Genomic DNA, 13,377 nt, shown 5'->3' on the forward strand with positions numbered 1-13,377 from the left:
GGGTTGGAATTTAGGTTAGAGAATTTGATATTGAGAAGAAGAAATGGGTTTGAAACTGACGGGTTTTGGTAACAAAATTTGTGTGGTGATGCTTTTTTTTTTATTATAACAAAACATATTATTTTATATCCTTATATATGAAAGGAAACTAATTCTTGTATTATTACAAATTATATAACGAATATTAAGGAAATATACTTGTTAAAGTGAATTAGGGTTAAGAGGAAAGTGAGTTATGTAAAAATAATTTGGATTTTTTCATTGCGAAACGGATGATTTATAGGTTCCCCTAGTTTTATAACATCACAAGGAGGTCCGAGTAATTTTCGGGGCATTTTTAGGATTTTCCTACTATTTATTACCTTTTTTCAAAGATTTTTGCACTAAAAAAGCCAAAATAATTGCAAGAGGACACCTGGCCCGATCTCAGCCCGTCACCTTTCACCACTTGCACAAGTGTACGTCAATCAACATGGCCACATCCTTGCCTTTTACCCTAAAATATTATTTTATTACTTTTCCTTAGAAAATTCATAACTAAATACACAAAAATTAGAAAAATGATCCGAAAATTGCTACGAACTCATTGACACTCCATCTCCCTTGCTGAATTCTCCGATTCATTGTTACGCATTTTAAAAAATAATTCCGAACATTAACAGGAGATGCTTGTTGAAGTAGGTTATTGAAGTTAAAGTTAACAAACATATATACTTAGGGTTAAGAGGAAAGTGAGTTATGTAAAATAATTTGGATTTTTTCATTACGAAACAGATGATTTATAGGTTCCCCTAGTTTTATAACGTCACAAGGAGGCCGGAGTAATTTTCGGGGCATTTTTAGGATTTTCCTACTATTTATTACCTTTTTTCAAAGATTTTTGCACTAAAAAAACCAAAATAATTGCAAGAGGACACCTGGCGCGATCACAGCCCATCACCTTTCACTACTTGCACAAGTGTACGTCAGTCAACATGGCCACATCCTTGCCTTTTACCCTAAATTATTATTTTATTACTTTTTCTTAGAAAATTCATAACTAAATACACAAAAATTAGAAAAATGATCCGAAAATTGCTACGAACTCATTGACACTCAATCTCCCTTGTTGAATTCCCCGATTCATGGTTACACATTTTAAAAAATAATTCTGAATATTAACGGGAGATGATTGTTGAAGTAGGTTATTAAAGTTAAAGTTAACAAACATAAATACTTTGGGTTAAGAGGAAAGTGAGTTATCTAAAACAATTTGGATTTTTTCATTGCGAGACGGATGATTTATAGGTTCCCCTAGTTTTATAACGTCACAAGGAGGCCCGGGTAATTTTCGGGGCATTTTTAGAATTTTCCTACTATTTATTACCTTTTTTCAAAGATTTTTGCACTAAAAAAGCCAAAATAATTGCAAGAGGACACCTGGCGCGATCTCAGCCCATCACCTTTCACCACTTGCACAAGTGTACGTCAGTCAACATGGCCACATCCTTGCATTTTACCCTAAATTATTATTTTATTACTTTTTCTTGGAAAATTCATAACTAAATACACAAAAATCCCAATAATGTTCCGAAAATTGCTACGAACTTATTGAGATTTCATCTTCCTACTGAATTCCCTGTTTCATGGTTATGCTACATTAGTATTTTATTATTATTTATCCTAAATTATTTTTATTATTATTATATTACTTTTTAGCCTGTCCATTTGTTAATTATATTTACTCCAACTTTTTTTTTAATTTTTATTTTCCGTGCGAATAGACCATTTCTGGTGCTAATCAGTTTCTCTCTTCTTCAATTTGTTAATTTTTTTTTTATTTTTTAGGTTTAAGGGATGTTTTGAAAAATAAAATGGAAATATACAAGTCATCCATTCTACAACATCAGGAAAAAATTATTCAACGTCATTCATTGTTCAAGTTTTGTTTAAGAAACGTGTAACCAAATCATTTGGGATATGCTAAGTGGGAAAATGTCATTCCCAAGCATTGGTGAAAAGACACCTATTTACTCCATGCATGCCTTTTCATTTACCAAATATTAAGATTGCAGTTGTGCAAAATATCTGTGTCAGTAAAATGTCATTCGTAGCCGTCTATGATGTCAGTAATCATTCCACTATATAATATATATATATATATATATTATACATTTATATATAAAACGGTTTATGACAGCACAAACACCAGACAAAATAGATTAAAACCCAACATTTAAACAACATTTGTACAACGTAGCCAGCCAACCTAGAACTGAAGAGAAGCAAGTCCACAATGCATAAAAACCGTAAAAACATACTACAACTAATTAAAAGGGTATGGATTCCCTCGCACAACATACTCACGCATCACCTTGAACCAAAAAATACTCTCACGGTGCCATTTGCATCGATTGCAACAAGTCCAGAAGGCAGGATTTATCTTTTCTTCAGTAGGCCAGCCTTGAATAACAAAACACCATTCATTGTTGTTACAAGCGCTGCAGTGATTGAACTTAATCTTCCCATAGTAAAACATATCTACGATATGTCTTGCAACAGAGAAAACTCGGCTTAATCTTCGTCTCAAAGCATCCCTGGTTCCTTTCATATCAATGTTGTTACGTTGATTCAAAGAACACAAGAATTCTAATGCATCCTTTTTTGACTGACCAATTTCGGACATGCCAAGTAGTCCAACTAGATATGCCGCTTCCATATGGCCTGCCGTGGCTGCAATGCGCATCCCATACAACGCTTCCACGTTACCCTGCCTGAAAAAAACTTCGAATGCTTCTCTAAATATCGACTCAGGGTTATCGCAAGCCCTGCATTGTTGCAAGAAATGCTGGACCGCAGGATTGGCATGGTACCAGCTAGGATGGTCTGGGTACTTTGCCATTGAAATGGTGTTCCACACTTGTGGAGTGTTTGCCAAAGTATGGAACAATGGGCACACAGATGCCATACGGAAGAGATCTTCCGATGATTGGGTTGCCACGTATAACATCACTTTAAACCAAGCTAACTCCGGGATGAAGGCTTGGGGCATATCCAAATGGAGATGCTTCCTTCTCTTTCCTCCGAGTGTAGTGAAATGTTTTGAATTCATTGCAATGTTTTTGGAATGGAACGATTTGAGGAGTGGAAGAGGGGAGAAATGAGAATATATGGGGTTTTGGTTTTGTTTTAGCCTCTGTTTATAGTGTTTTGAAAAGGTGTTTCCACTAGGGGTTTTTCCAAGTTGACCGTTTTTAAAGAAACTGAACCCAACACCCTAAAACTCAAGACAAAAGAAGGGAAAACGTCATAAAATTGCATAGAGAGTCAGACAGTCAAAAAGTCAATTAATAACCTATTTGCATAGCCATTTTTGGGATTTTCCCGCTATCAAATTCATTGATACAAATGTGATGGATTACTGACTAGTCACAGAAGGTCCCATCATATACTTTTTCATTTTTCCACACCAAACTACCCCTAGTAATGTTATTAAAATGGAACCAATAATGATGGATTCTTATCCAACTAGTTGCCTTAATGAAATATAAATAAAATAATATATTTCAAGCAGTGTCCCCTCAATTTTCAGATTAATATTTGGTAGTGAAATATTATATTGCTTTTCGAGATAAAAGATGTCACAATTCTGACGGTACAGGTGTCCAGATCGTGACCAACCCACCCACACACAGAAAAGAAGGATATAATTCGATTTGGGCAGAGATGAGAGAGAGCTGAGTGAGAAGTTTAGGGTTATGAGTGAAGGGGTATGACTGAGAACTATGAGTGAGAAGGTATGAGTCCGAAGAGGTTTCAGAGAGAAGATCTGAGTGAGAAGAGGTACAAGTGAGAAGATTCAACATGTCTTCGTCTTCATCTCCCGCTCAAACAAAGAGGTGTCAGTATTGTGGAGCTACAATGGTGCTTCGGGTTTCAAAATCAGATAAAAATCGAGGGAAGCCATTTTGGAAGTGTCTAACCTCCTATGTAAGTATTCATTTCAAGAATATGTATGTGGGTCAAAAAAAACCTATGTCAAAAAAAACAAAGAGTTGTCAGTATTGTGGAGCTACAATGGTGCTTCGGGTTTCAAAATCAGATAAAAATCGAGGGAAGCCATTTTGAAAGTGTCTAACCTCCTATGTAAGTTTTCATTTCAAGAATATGTATGTGGGTAAAGAAAAAAAACCTATGTCTAACTCTGACTTTCGATATTTTGCATATATGATGACTGCAATTAGGGAACCACCAGTTGCAATGGATTCGAATGGGTTGATGTAACCTCCGCTGAAGCAGAACATCAAGATGACACGTATGATGCTACAGTGCTGAATATGCTGAAGTCCATTAAGGACTTGGTATTAGTTTTATTAGTTGTATCAATTGTCATATTATTTGTTCTTTTAATGATCAATTAAGTGCACGGTTTCAAGGATTGTGAAAGTTCTCCCAAAAAAGACATGTTGCACGCACCACCAATGAGTTTTCAAACCCATTTTGTAATTTTTGTTCTTGAAATAGGTGGATTGGCATTGAATTTAAACAAAAGCATTTATTTGTTTGAAACCCAGCAAAAACTTTCCAAGACTTACTTTAAAAAAATAAAGTCATACGAAGACGATAAAATCACAATACAGGGCCAATACGATGCAATAACAAGACAATACATTTTTTTTTGAAAATTGCATAATTATTTAGTGTATATAGATTGTTTATTTGCGTATACTTAAAGTTTATTGATTGTTTATTGCATATAAATCGCATGATATTGAATGTTTATTGAAGGTTTATTGATTTTTTACTGCATGTATTTCGCATGTTATTGCTCCGATATTGAATGTTTATTGAAAGTTTATTGATTGTTTACATGTTTATTGAAGGTTTATTGATTATTAAATCCATGTATTTCAGATGTTATTGAACCGATATTGAATGTTTATTGAAGGTTTATTGATTGTTTACATGTTTATTGATTGTTAACTGCATGTATTTCGCATGTTATTGAACCGATATTGAATGTTTATTGAATGTTTATTGATTGTTTGCTGCATGTATATCGAATATTATTGCTCCAATATTGGATGTTTATTGGGGCCACAAGTACCACTCAAGTAAGAATTAAGGGGGGAAACGGACCTTATTCTTTCTTTTAGTAGGAAGAACAACTGTTAAGTTTAATTTCCTATTCAATACGACTTCCTTATGGTTGGTGTAATTTGGGACTGATGTATATTGCATGTCTATTGTGTGTATATTGCATATCTATTGTGTGTATATTGTTTGTCTGTTGTGTGTATATTGCTTGTCTGTTGCCTGTGTATTGTTGTTTATTTCCTTCGTAAGCAATAAACAATAAATACACATACAATAAATGTAAGATATGCACGCAATATAGACGCAACAGACATGCAATATAGACGCACCAATATACATTACTTTTATGCTACTGAGCTGCCCAAAACCAATAAAAAAAAAAGAAAATCAACGAATTTATTAACCGATTATAAAGGAGAGAGGGATTCAAACTCGAGAGGCGGTACGGAACCAATAGGGAGTTTTTATAGCATTGCACCTGGGGACATTTTTTCATGTGTTTCTATAAAGAGGGCATGGTTGAATAAAACATTGGAGGTGAGGCCATAGCCGCTTATTCCCCTTACAGAATTACCTTATTAAGATGCAACCCATTGCGATTAAGTCAAGGCATGTTGAACGGCTTAAAGATTATGATATGATATTTGAAATGGTGGCTTGCATAAATGATGACATATCACTTTGCAATGATGTAATACACTTAAAAAGCCATCTTCAAATCCCAATTCACATATGCAGTCTTTAAATCCCAATTCAATGCAGTTTGGTTAAGGTTATGTAAATGTCGTGAAGGAGTTAGGCTAATATTACACAGATGTTTGTTTCATTAAATCCAAAAATACTTTACACTCCATAGGCACATTCTATGTATGGGAATGACATGTGTCTAACTTCAAAAACTCATCTGCCTATCCATTTAGATTGCCTACATGCAATAGATTTACAGATCCATTTACTTTTCTCCTCACCAAGCCTCAGCATCTCCATTTCAGTTTCTTCATTTTTCTGTCTATGCTCTGCATCCAACTCCATATACATTTAGCACAATATGAGAATAAACGTAGCGTAGTATCACACTAATCAAAATGAAAGCATGCATCCGCTATAATATTTGCCACTATTTTGGTTCTAATTGTTATTGTCCAATAACTTAAACCTCAAATTATGTAAAAAAATACACTAAGATTGAGAAAGACGAAGAAGAATAGAGGAGCAGAGGTAGAATTCGAAAAGGACCCGTAGGTCTCTATTGTGTATTTACATGAGTTTGAAATTGGACATTCCCAAAACCTATTTAATCATCATGTACCTAAACCAAGTTCAACCAATATCATGGCATGTAAGCATCTCCCCGTGTTATCTCTGCAGCCAATTTCAACCGAAAAAAGGGCATGTTCTGCGAGGTGCAAGTAGCTAACGGAATCTCAGCGCTCAAAAGCTCAATGTACTTCAACACGAACATGCCACAATCGCCTCTGAAGCAAAACAAGAACTCGATCAATTCAACTAATGACATTCTAACGTAATTGACAATTTAAAGTAATAAAATTAAATAAAAAGTTGTGCTTACTGATTAGACTGTTGTGGAACATCCACACGTTCTATTGGCCACGGACACCACCAATCTCGGCTGCAATTGTTTGCGTAAACACCTTCTTCATAAAAGTCGATGGTGTTGAGAAGATTTGGAATCGTAATTGAAAGCGGGGCGAGTTCTTCCTTTAAGATCTCATCTGGAATAAGTGAAACCTTTGAATCGTACACTTTGATTTCACACAAAACCAGATCAATCATTACAGCCACCCAATGCTTGTACTTCGTCAACATACAAGGGGCATACACCTTATATACGTTCTGCCAATCCATCCCACACGCCGGAACCTTGCCATTTACAACGTTCAGTAAACTGTTTCTAATTTTCCACCCAACCTGCTCTTTTTTTCTTTTATTATCCGCAAAGCAAGTATGAATGTGATTCTGTGAAATAGAAAACAATCAATGGTTAAACACCTCCACAAAGCAAGTATGGATAATTTGTAATTATTAACAGCACTTGGTCAAGGCCCATGACATACCATAAAAAATACATCGGTCGTTGTCCAGTCCGATATTTCTACTTCCTCCAACTCTTGTTGTCGCTTCCGGATGAGATACAACCCCAAATCAATGTGCTGCAACATGTTTTTCTTGTCAATCTCATAATCTATGTACATTAAAACAAATGCATAATCAATTAAACTTACATCTCCTTTCAGCCAACCATCAGCTTTGACGAGGGAAGCGAAGAATTCAATCTCAGCTTCCACGTTGCCAAATTGCATCACCAAACTATGAATATAAAAAAGTTTTAGAACACAACAATTAAAAAATATATACACTCATGCCTTCTATCTCAAAAAACAAGGGACTTACTTTGGGTTATGGCGCCATTCCCAACAAAGTTTCAGCAATTTCACCATATCATCATGCGGAATCGCCTTCATTGGGTCTAACATCTGAAGTCGGGTTGTCTCTGGCAGAGTTTTTTGAACCAATTCACTACCTTCAATGATCTTCCACATAGGAATGATCCTCTTCCTTTTCCGTAATTGGACCCCTTGTTCCACAGCTTTACCTTTATCATTCAACCAAACGTTCAACTGAGATAGCACAGCTGTAGGTTGATCCAAATCAATGTCCCCGAAGTAAACTCAACCTTTGTCCCCTCCGTGCTCTCGCCAATGTCACCGCCAAGCAACATAACTTCATTATCTTCTTTCTCACATTGGTTTCTTTGCACTTCCTTTTCCTCACTTCTTTGTCTTTTCACTTCCTTGCCCTCCCTTCTTTTTCTTTGCGGATCCTCTCCCTCACTTCTTTTTTTTTGTAGTTCCTTTCCTTACTGCTTTTTCTTTTCACTTCCTCTCCCGCACTGCTCTTTCTTTGCGCTTCCTCTCCCTTGCTACTTTTTATTTTCACTTGCTCTCCTTCACTTCTTTTCCTTTGAGCTTCCTCTACCTCACTTGGTTTTCCTTGCACTTCACCCCCTTCAATCCCCTCCTCTTCCTTTTCCTCTCCCTCATTTCTATTACTTGGCCCTTCACCCCCTTCAATCCCTTCATCTTCCTTTTCCTCTCCCTCATTTCTGTTACTTGGCCCTTCATCCCATTGAATGTCATCCATTTCCTCACTTCCCTTAAATAGATGTGAGATGACACAACGATTCGTCCTCTCTTTCAGTAAAGCTAGGTCCCTCCTTACTTCCTGCTCAAACTGAGGACCTAAACAGTGGTCCAAAAGTTTTTCCATCCGTATGACCTTTAACTCAAGGACGTCTTTTTCCCGCTTTACTTGAAACAACTCGGACCTCAACAAGCTTACCACCTTGTTCAACTCATCAAGGTCAGCACATGAAGAAGGAATTGACTCTGCCGAGACAACAGCAGGGCGATCCTGTGGCCAACTCCAATATGGTTGTCTCATTTCCTCTTCACTCGGACATAGCGCCCGCAACTGAACTGACTGTTTCAGAATACAGACAAGAGTCATATTCAATCATTCTACTTCATAATTTCATTGAATCTTATAAATAGTTCCAAGGGCTGCAAACCAAACCTCTTTGCTCTGGAAAAAATAATTGTTCAACTTTCTCATCTCGGGAACAGACGTAGTAGTTCTCCATCGCAAAATACGCGGGACAGCTGTCGGATCAACAACCTTGCAGTAATTCAGGTCCGCCATTCTAGGAATTAATTCATATACCCAAATCTACACAATTCACAGGACAAAAGTCATTATTTAAGTTTTAAACAAAAACAAAACATAACTGACATGAACATTATTACCATGTACCTGGAAAGCATACGTGAAACCTTTAAAACTCCAGCCACCCCTTTGCGCTTCACCATGCTTATCCTTCTTGCCCTTCTCATTTCTCCGGCTTGTTCCCGTTACCTTACTTTTCCCCTTCCCTCTTCCCTCTTCATTTTCAAAGCTTTTCACATACTTTGTTGGTGCAGAAAATAGACTGTCTTGGGTTTTGTCAAAGGACACCGAACCCCACGGATACCTGTTGAACGCATCCAAGTCCTCTACAAGGGTCAGGTAATTTAGATTGATGTTCAAATGTTTGTCCCTTCCCAAAACCACTAACTCAGCAAAGTAAACAAGAGCTAGCTTGTAGATGTCATCTTCCTCTGTGCACCTCAGAAATGCTTCTTCTAAAGCATTGCATGTAATTCCTTCGTCTATAAAATATCTTTTCTGAAGTCTAATTTCATCACTCTCTCCACTGGAAACTTCAGGCACTTCCCCAAAACGAAGCCCTGTGATCAAACAGAAATCCTGACGAGTGAACTGAGCAACGTCACACCCTATTAAGAAACTCAGTCCATCCAAGTCTTTCACACCCTGCCCCGCTACTCTACGCAACACAACCCCATGCACAATCTGCCCGCTAAACTGAATCTTATCTATATTCAGAAGATGGCCAAAGCATGATGTCTTGAATTGTTCTAATTGTTCTGCACTCAACTTCGCTCGAATTGCAGCTAGAGATGAATTTGCATGTGAGCAGTTGTTCACCCGTGACGAATATGCCTCTGACTCTGGCCATACCAGCTCCACGTTGGATCCCATTTCCTGAAATACAAGATGAAATAACGTGAACACATATACTACCACGTATTTGCACAATCACATTGGTATTTACACAACTAGTCAACCAGGCACATTACAAATTTTACAAAGTACATGAGCATAGGGATTACTGATCACAGGCTTTAACATCATCAAAGCAATATGACAAATTTTGTGCAAATACCTGTTAATGCAATGATTATGTGAATTACAAACAATTTCATGTGTTTTATTTATGGATCCAAACTCTAATCAATGGTTGATGCATGAGTGAGTGTGAGTGCAATCTAGGCAAGTTCTGCACTTCACACACATGACAATTATTGTCATCTCATACACAACACAAAATAAATAAATAAGAAATATAGTGGAAGGAAGCAAAGCAAAGCATCTACTCTGCTATCTGCTTGCTAAGCAATTGCCACATCCTTCTTTCTTTCTAGCTTTTTCTTCAGTCAACCACAATCGTCATAGATCAACCTTTATTTCAAATGCTTTGCACTTTTATTCATGAGTTTATTATTATCTGTTCTCATTTCTCATAGGCAAATTTAGTAACAAATGAAATAATATTTATTTCAAAAAATATATAAATTCTAGCGCCACAGAGGTACTCTGCACTCTGCACTGCTTCAAATGTGGAAGGTTTTGAGGGCCTCCTCCAATTCAACACCATTATCTTATTCATATCATTACTAACATGTTATTGACATGTTATTGACATGTGATTGACTTGATTTTCATTCATTTTTTAACATATACCCAAGCAAAAATTAACATGCAATTGAAGCACAAAGAAGAGATGCCAAATCCAACAACATTGATGGTACAAATTGGGGAAAACCGTTACTCTAACCCTAAACTCAAATTCCATAAATTACTCATCAAATGCTTTGCACTTCTATTCATGAGTTTATTATTATCTGTTCTCATGTTTCTCAGGCAAATTTAGTAACAAAGGAAATCATATTTATTTCAAAAAATATATATATATTCTAGCGCCAGAGAGATAATCTGCACTATGCACTGCTTCAAATGTGGAAGGTTTTGAGGGCCTCCTCCAATTCAACACCATTATCTTATTCATATCATTATTGACATGTTATTCACTTGTTATTGACTTGATTTTCATTCTTTTTTTAACATATACCCAAGCAAAAATTAACATGCAACTGAAGCACAAAGAAGAGATGCCAAATCCAACAAAATTGATGGTACAAATTGGGGAAAACCATTACTCTAACCCTAAACTCAAATTCCATAAATTACTCACCAAATGCTGGTTATTGAACAATCGCAAGGTGTCTGTGCGGGGTCTTTCTGTTGCTTTGCTCCACAAATGGAACCTACCACTTCCAACGAATATGGCTTCTCTCCTTCCCCTTCCACTGCTTCTCCCCTTCACTGTTTCGGAATCCACACCTTTGCCCCTTCTACTCAAAATAAATACTTTTTCAGGGTCTGGAGAACGGAGTGGCTTCAACCGTTGCCTTCAACCGTCGTTAACCGTTGCCTTCAGCCGTTTCTCAGAGCTATGGGTTTTAGAGAGATGAGTTTTTTCTGTTCAAAATTCGAACTTGTTTCTTCTTCTTCTTTTTCGGACGTGCTTGCCTCTTCTTCTTCTTTTCGGATGTGCTGGATATTCAATTCGGGTTTGGGTTCCTCACCTACCCAATTGTAAAACTTTATCTCAATTTTCCTCAGCCCTTGGATTGATCTAATGGCTATAAAGTGAACCCCTTATAACTTACCCCGTATAACTTTCCACTCATTATAGTTTGAGCGTATAATTAATAGATAATAATTTTTTTGGGCTAACATATAAATATGGTATAAGAACCAAAGAATGCTACTAACCAAACTGTCATTAGGAGCTTAGATATGCAGAGAGCAAGGTATGCATAATAGTCTCAAATTTTAATTCTTTCATAATTTTAGTAAGTGATACAGGTTTATTAAAGAGAAATGTAGGGTATGGGTAGAATAGGAAAGAGAAAGAATAAAAAAGAACAAAATTAGTTAAAAAATATTAAAAAGCAAAAGGGAGTGTAAGTGAAGAAAAGGTGATTGAGAAAATCAGCTCCTTTCTTTTTTCTTCTTATTTTAGTTTTTGCCGTATAGGAAAGAGAAAGTTGCACATTGATTGACCGCTTCCAAAACCCAAGGGGAGGTGTCGTATAGCAGTGTAGCTCGAAAGTCCAAATGTCGTATCCATAGAGAGCGATGTAAAGAAAATAATATAGCTGAAAAAGAACAATTATGATTGAGAAGTAGATTTAAACGGGATTTGATTTAAAGAGAATTCAATTGATTAAAACACTAAGGCATTGGGGTTCCATTTTTAACATAAACAGACAACTCTTATTAATTTGATCCACAAAATATTTTCCATTGTAGTTGTTCAAAATAATTAAAGCTCTTTTTAATTTCCTTTAGAAGTATTCTAAGCATAACTTGTACCATTGGCAACAAAATATCAAAAAATAATCTTCATCGAAATTCTATTAATATTTATTAATTCTCTTCTCTTTTAAAAGCATAAAAGTTTTTACTACACAATGGGAAAACCATGATTGAACCCATGAAATAGATTATCAAACATTCTTCAATTAATTAAAAAGAAAACTATCTATTTGAACAAAAACTACAAATTAACATTAAAGCTTAAGTTTGGATCAAACTAATAAAAATTACCCTCATATTAAAAGCTTTCTTCCTAGCCTTAGCTAGGGAGTTAGTTCCCCATAAAAACTAAAACAGAAAATTTATAGCTAGAACTAGGAGAATTGGAGGAAGGAAAAAGAGAGCTCAAGAGAAATGTAAGGCTCGGTGTGTTTTTGGACAAAGGCTACATCTCTTTTTACAGGAGGTTAGAGCTACTACTGTTGCAACCAACTGCAACATACCTTGAATAAACAATTTCTCCACTTTGTTGCATAGCCCACCATTAGTTTATTGGGAGCTTCACTAATATACCCAAAATGTGGGTTGAATTTAAAATAATAAAAAAAACTATGGAGTTAACGCACTTTAAAAACACACCCAAAATCCATTTGTATATAAGAAATTGGTGTTGTAGTTCCTGTAAATTATAGGACTGCCACTGATCAAGCCCAATAGAAAAAAAAAAAAAAAAACTCAAAAAAAACCCAAAACAACCCCAGCCCAATTTTATAAAAAAGCCCAAACTTTTTTTTTCGGTTACAAAATGCCCAAACATTTTACCATCTCGAAAACCGTAACTTAACTTCAAGCACTCGACTTCATTAAACCATCTCTCCAAAACGTCTTTTCATTTCACCATCTTCATCAACGCGTCTTCATCTATGCAAACTGAAACTCCATAACCACCACCAAGCTTGATCTACTTTCAAAAACAAATACCACACACTGACCTCCACCTACAAAACCAAGAAAAAAATTCAGAGAACAATTTCAACAAGAAAGCGCTTCAAAGGTAAGACATTTACAAACCAAACCTTTACTGTAATGTTGATTAATTGCTGTAAAGTTCCAGTCTAGGGTAATAACAGTATTTTAGATTTGAATCAAGGAAAAAATCTTGAAACTATATTGGATTTCACTATTGGACTAACTGCATAGGACTATAAAATAGTCGGTTTTCAGCAACTCAAAAAGGAAATAGATATTTAGTCATATACCCATTCTTAACACTGCTAGTTT

The 13,377-nt window shown here is 36.0% G+C and overlaps 2 protein-coding genes and 1 long non-coding RNA gene across 3 annotated transcripts; all 3 read right to left on the bottom strand.

Moving 5' to 3' along the window:
• Nucleotides 1-2,305: 2,305 nt before the first annotated feature.
• On the bottom strand, nucleotides 2,306-3,091 carry LOC117612510. The gene has a single exon (XM_034341193.1). It carries the CDS (start codon nucleotides 3,089-3,091, stop codon nucleotides 2,306-2,308), a length of 786 nt encoding a protein of 261 aa, XP_034197084.1.
• A 3,190-nt stretch (nucleotides 3,092-6,281) lies between these two features.
• Nucleotides 6,282-6,870, bottom strand: LOC117612511. The gene is made up of 2 exons (XM_034341194.1): nucleotides 6,647-6,870; nucleotides 6,282-6,551 (listed from the first exon to the last, which is right to left on the bottom strand). Exons 1-2 carry the CDS (start codon nucleotides 6,868-6,870, stop codon nucleotides 6,407-6,409), a joined length of 369 nt encoding a protein of 122 aa, XP_034197085.1. The 3' UTR covers nucleotides 6,282-6,406.
• A 148-nt stretch (nucleotides 6,871-7,018) lies between these two features.
• Nucleotides 7,019-7,309, bottom strand: LOC117612507. Its single transcript, XR_004583414.1, has 2 exons — nucleotides 7,152-7,309; nucleotides 7,019-7,053 (listed from the first exon to the last, which is right to left on the bottom strand). It is a non-coding gene; the product is annotated as an uncharacterized LOC117612507 (long non-coding RNA).
• Between the last annotated feature and the right edge of the window lie 6,068 nt (nucleotides 7,310-13,377).

This window comes from Prunus dulcis, unplaced genomic scaffold, assembly GCF_902201215.1.
Source record: "Prunus dulcis unplaced genomic scaffold, ALMONDv2, whole genome shotgun sequence".
Lineage (NCBI taxonomy): Eukaryota > Viridiplantae > Streptophyta > Magnoliopsida > Rosales > Rosaceae > Prunus > Prunus dulcis.

What these genes read in the sequence shown, in the direction of transcription:
- LOC117612510 (XM_034341193.1), bottom strand. Translation starts at nt 3,091, where the DNA reads ATGAATTCAAAACATTTCACTACACTCGGAGGAAAGAGAAGGAAGCAT.
- LOC117612511 (XM_034341194.1), bottom strand. Translation starts at nt 6,870, where the DNA reads ATGATTGATCTGGTTTTGTGTGAAATCAAAGTGTACGATTCAAAGGTT. An exon ending in GTTCCACAACAGTCTAATCA is followed by an intron (nt 6,552 to 6,646) that starts GTAAGCACAACT and finishes GTTTTGCTTCAG; the next exon opens with AGGCGATTGTGGCATGTTCG.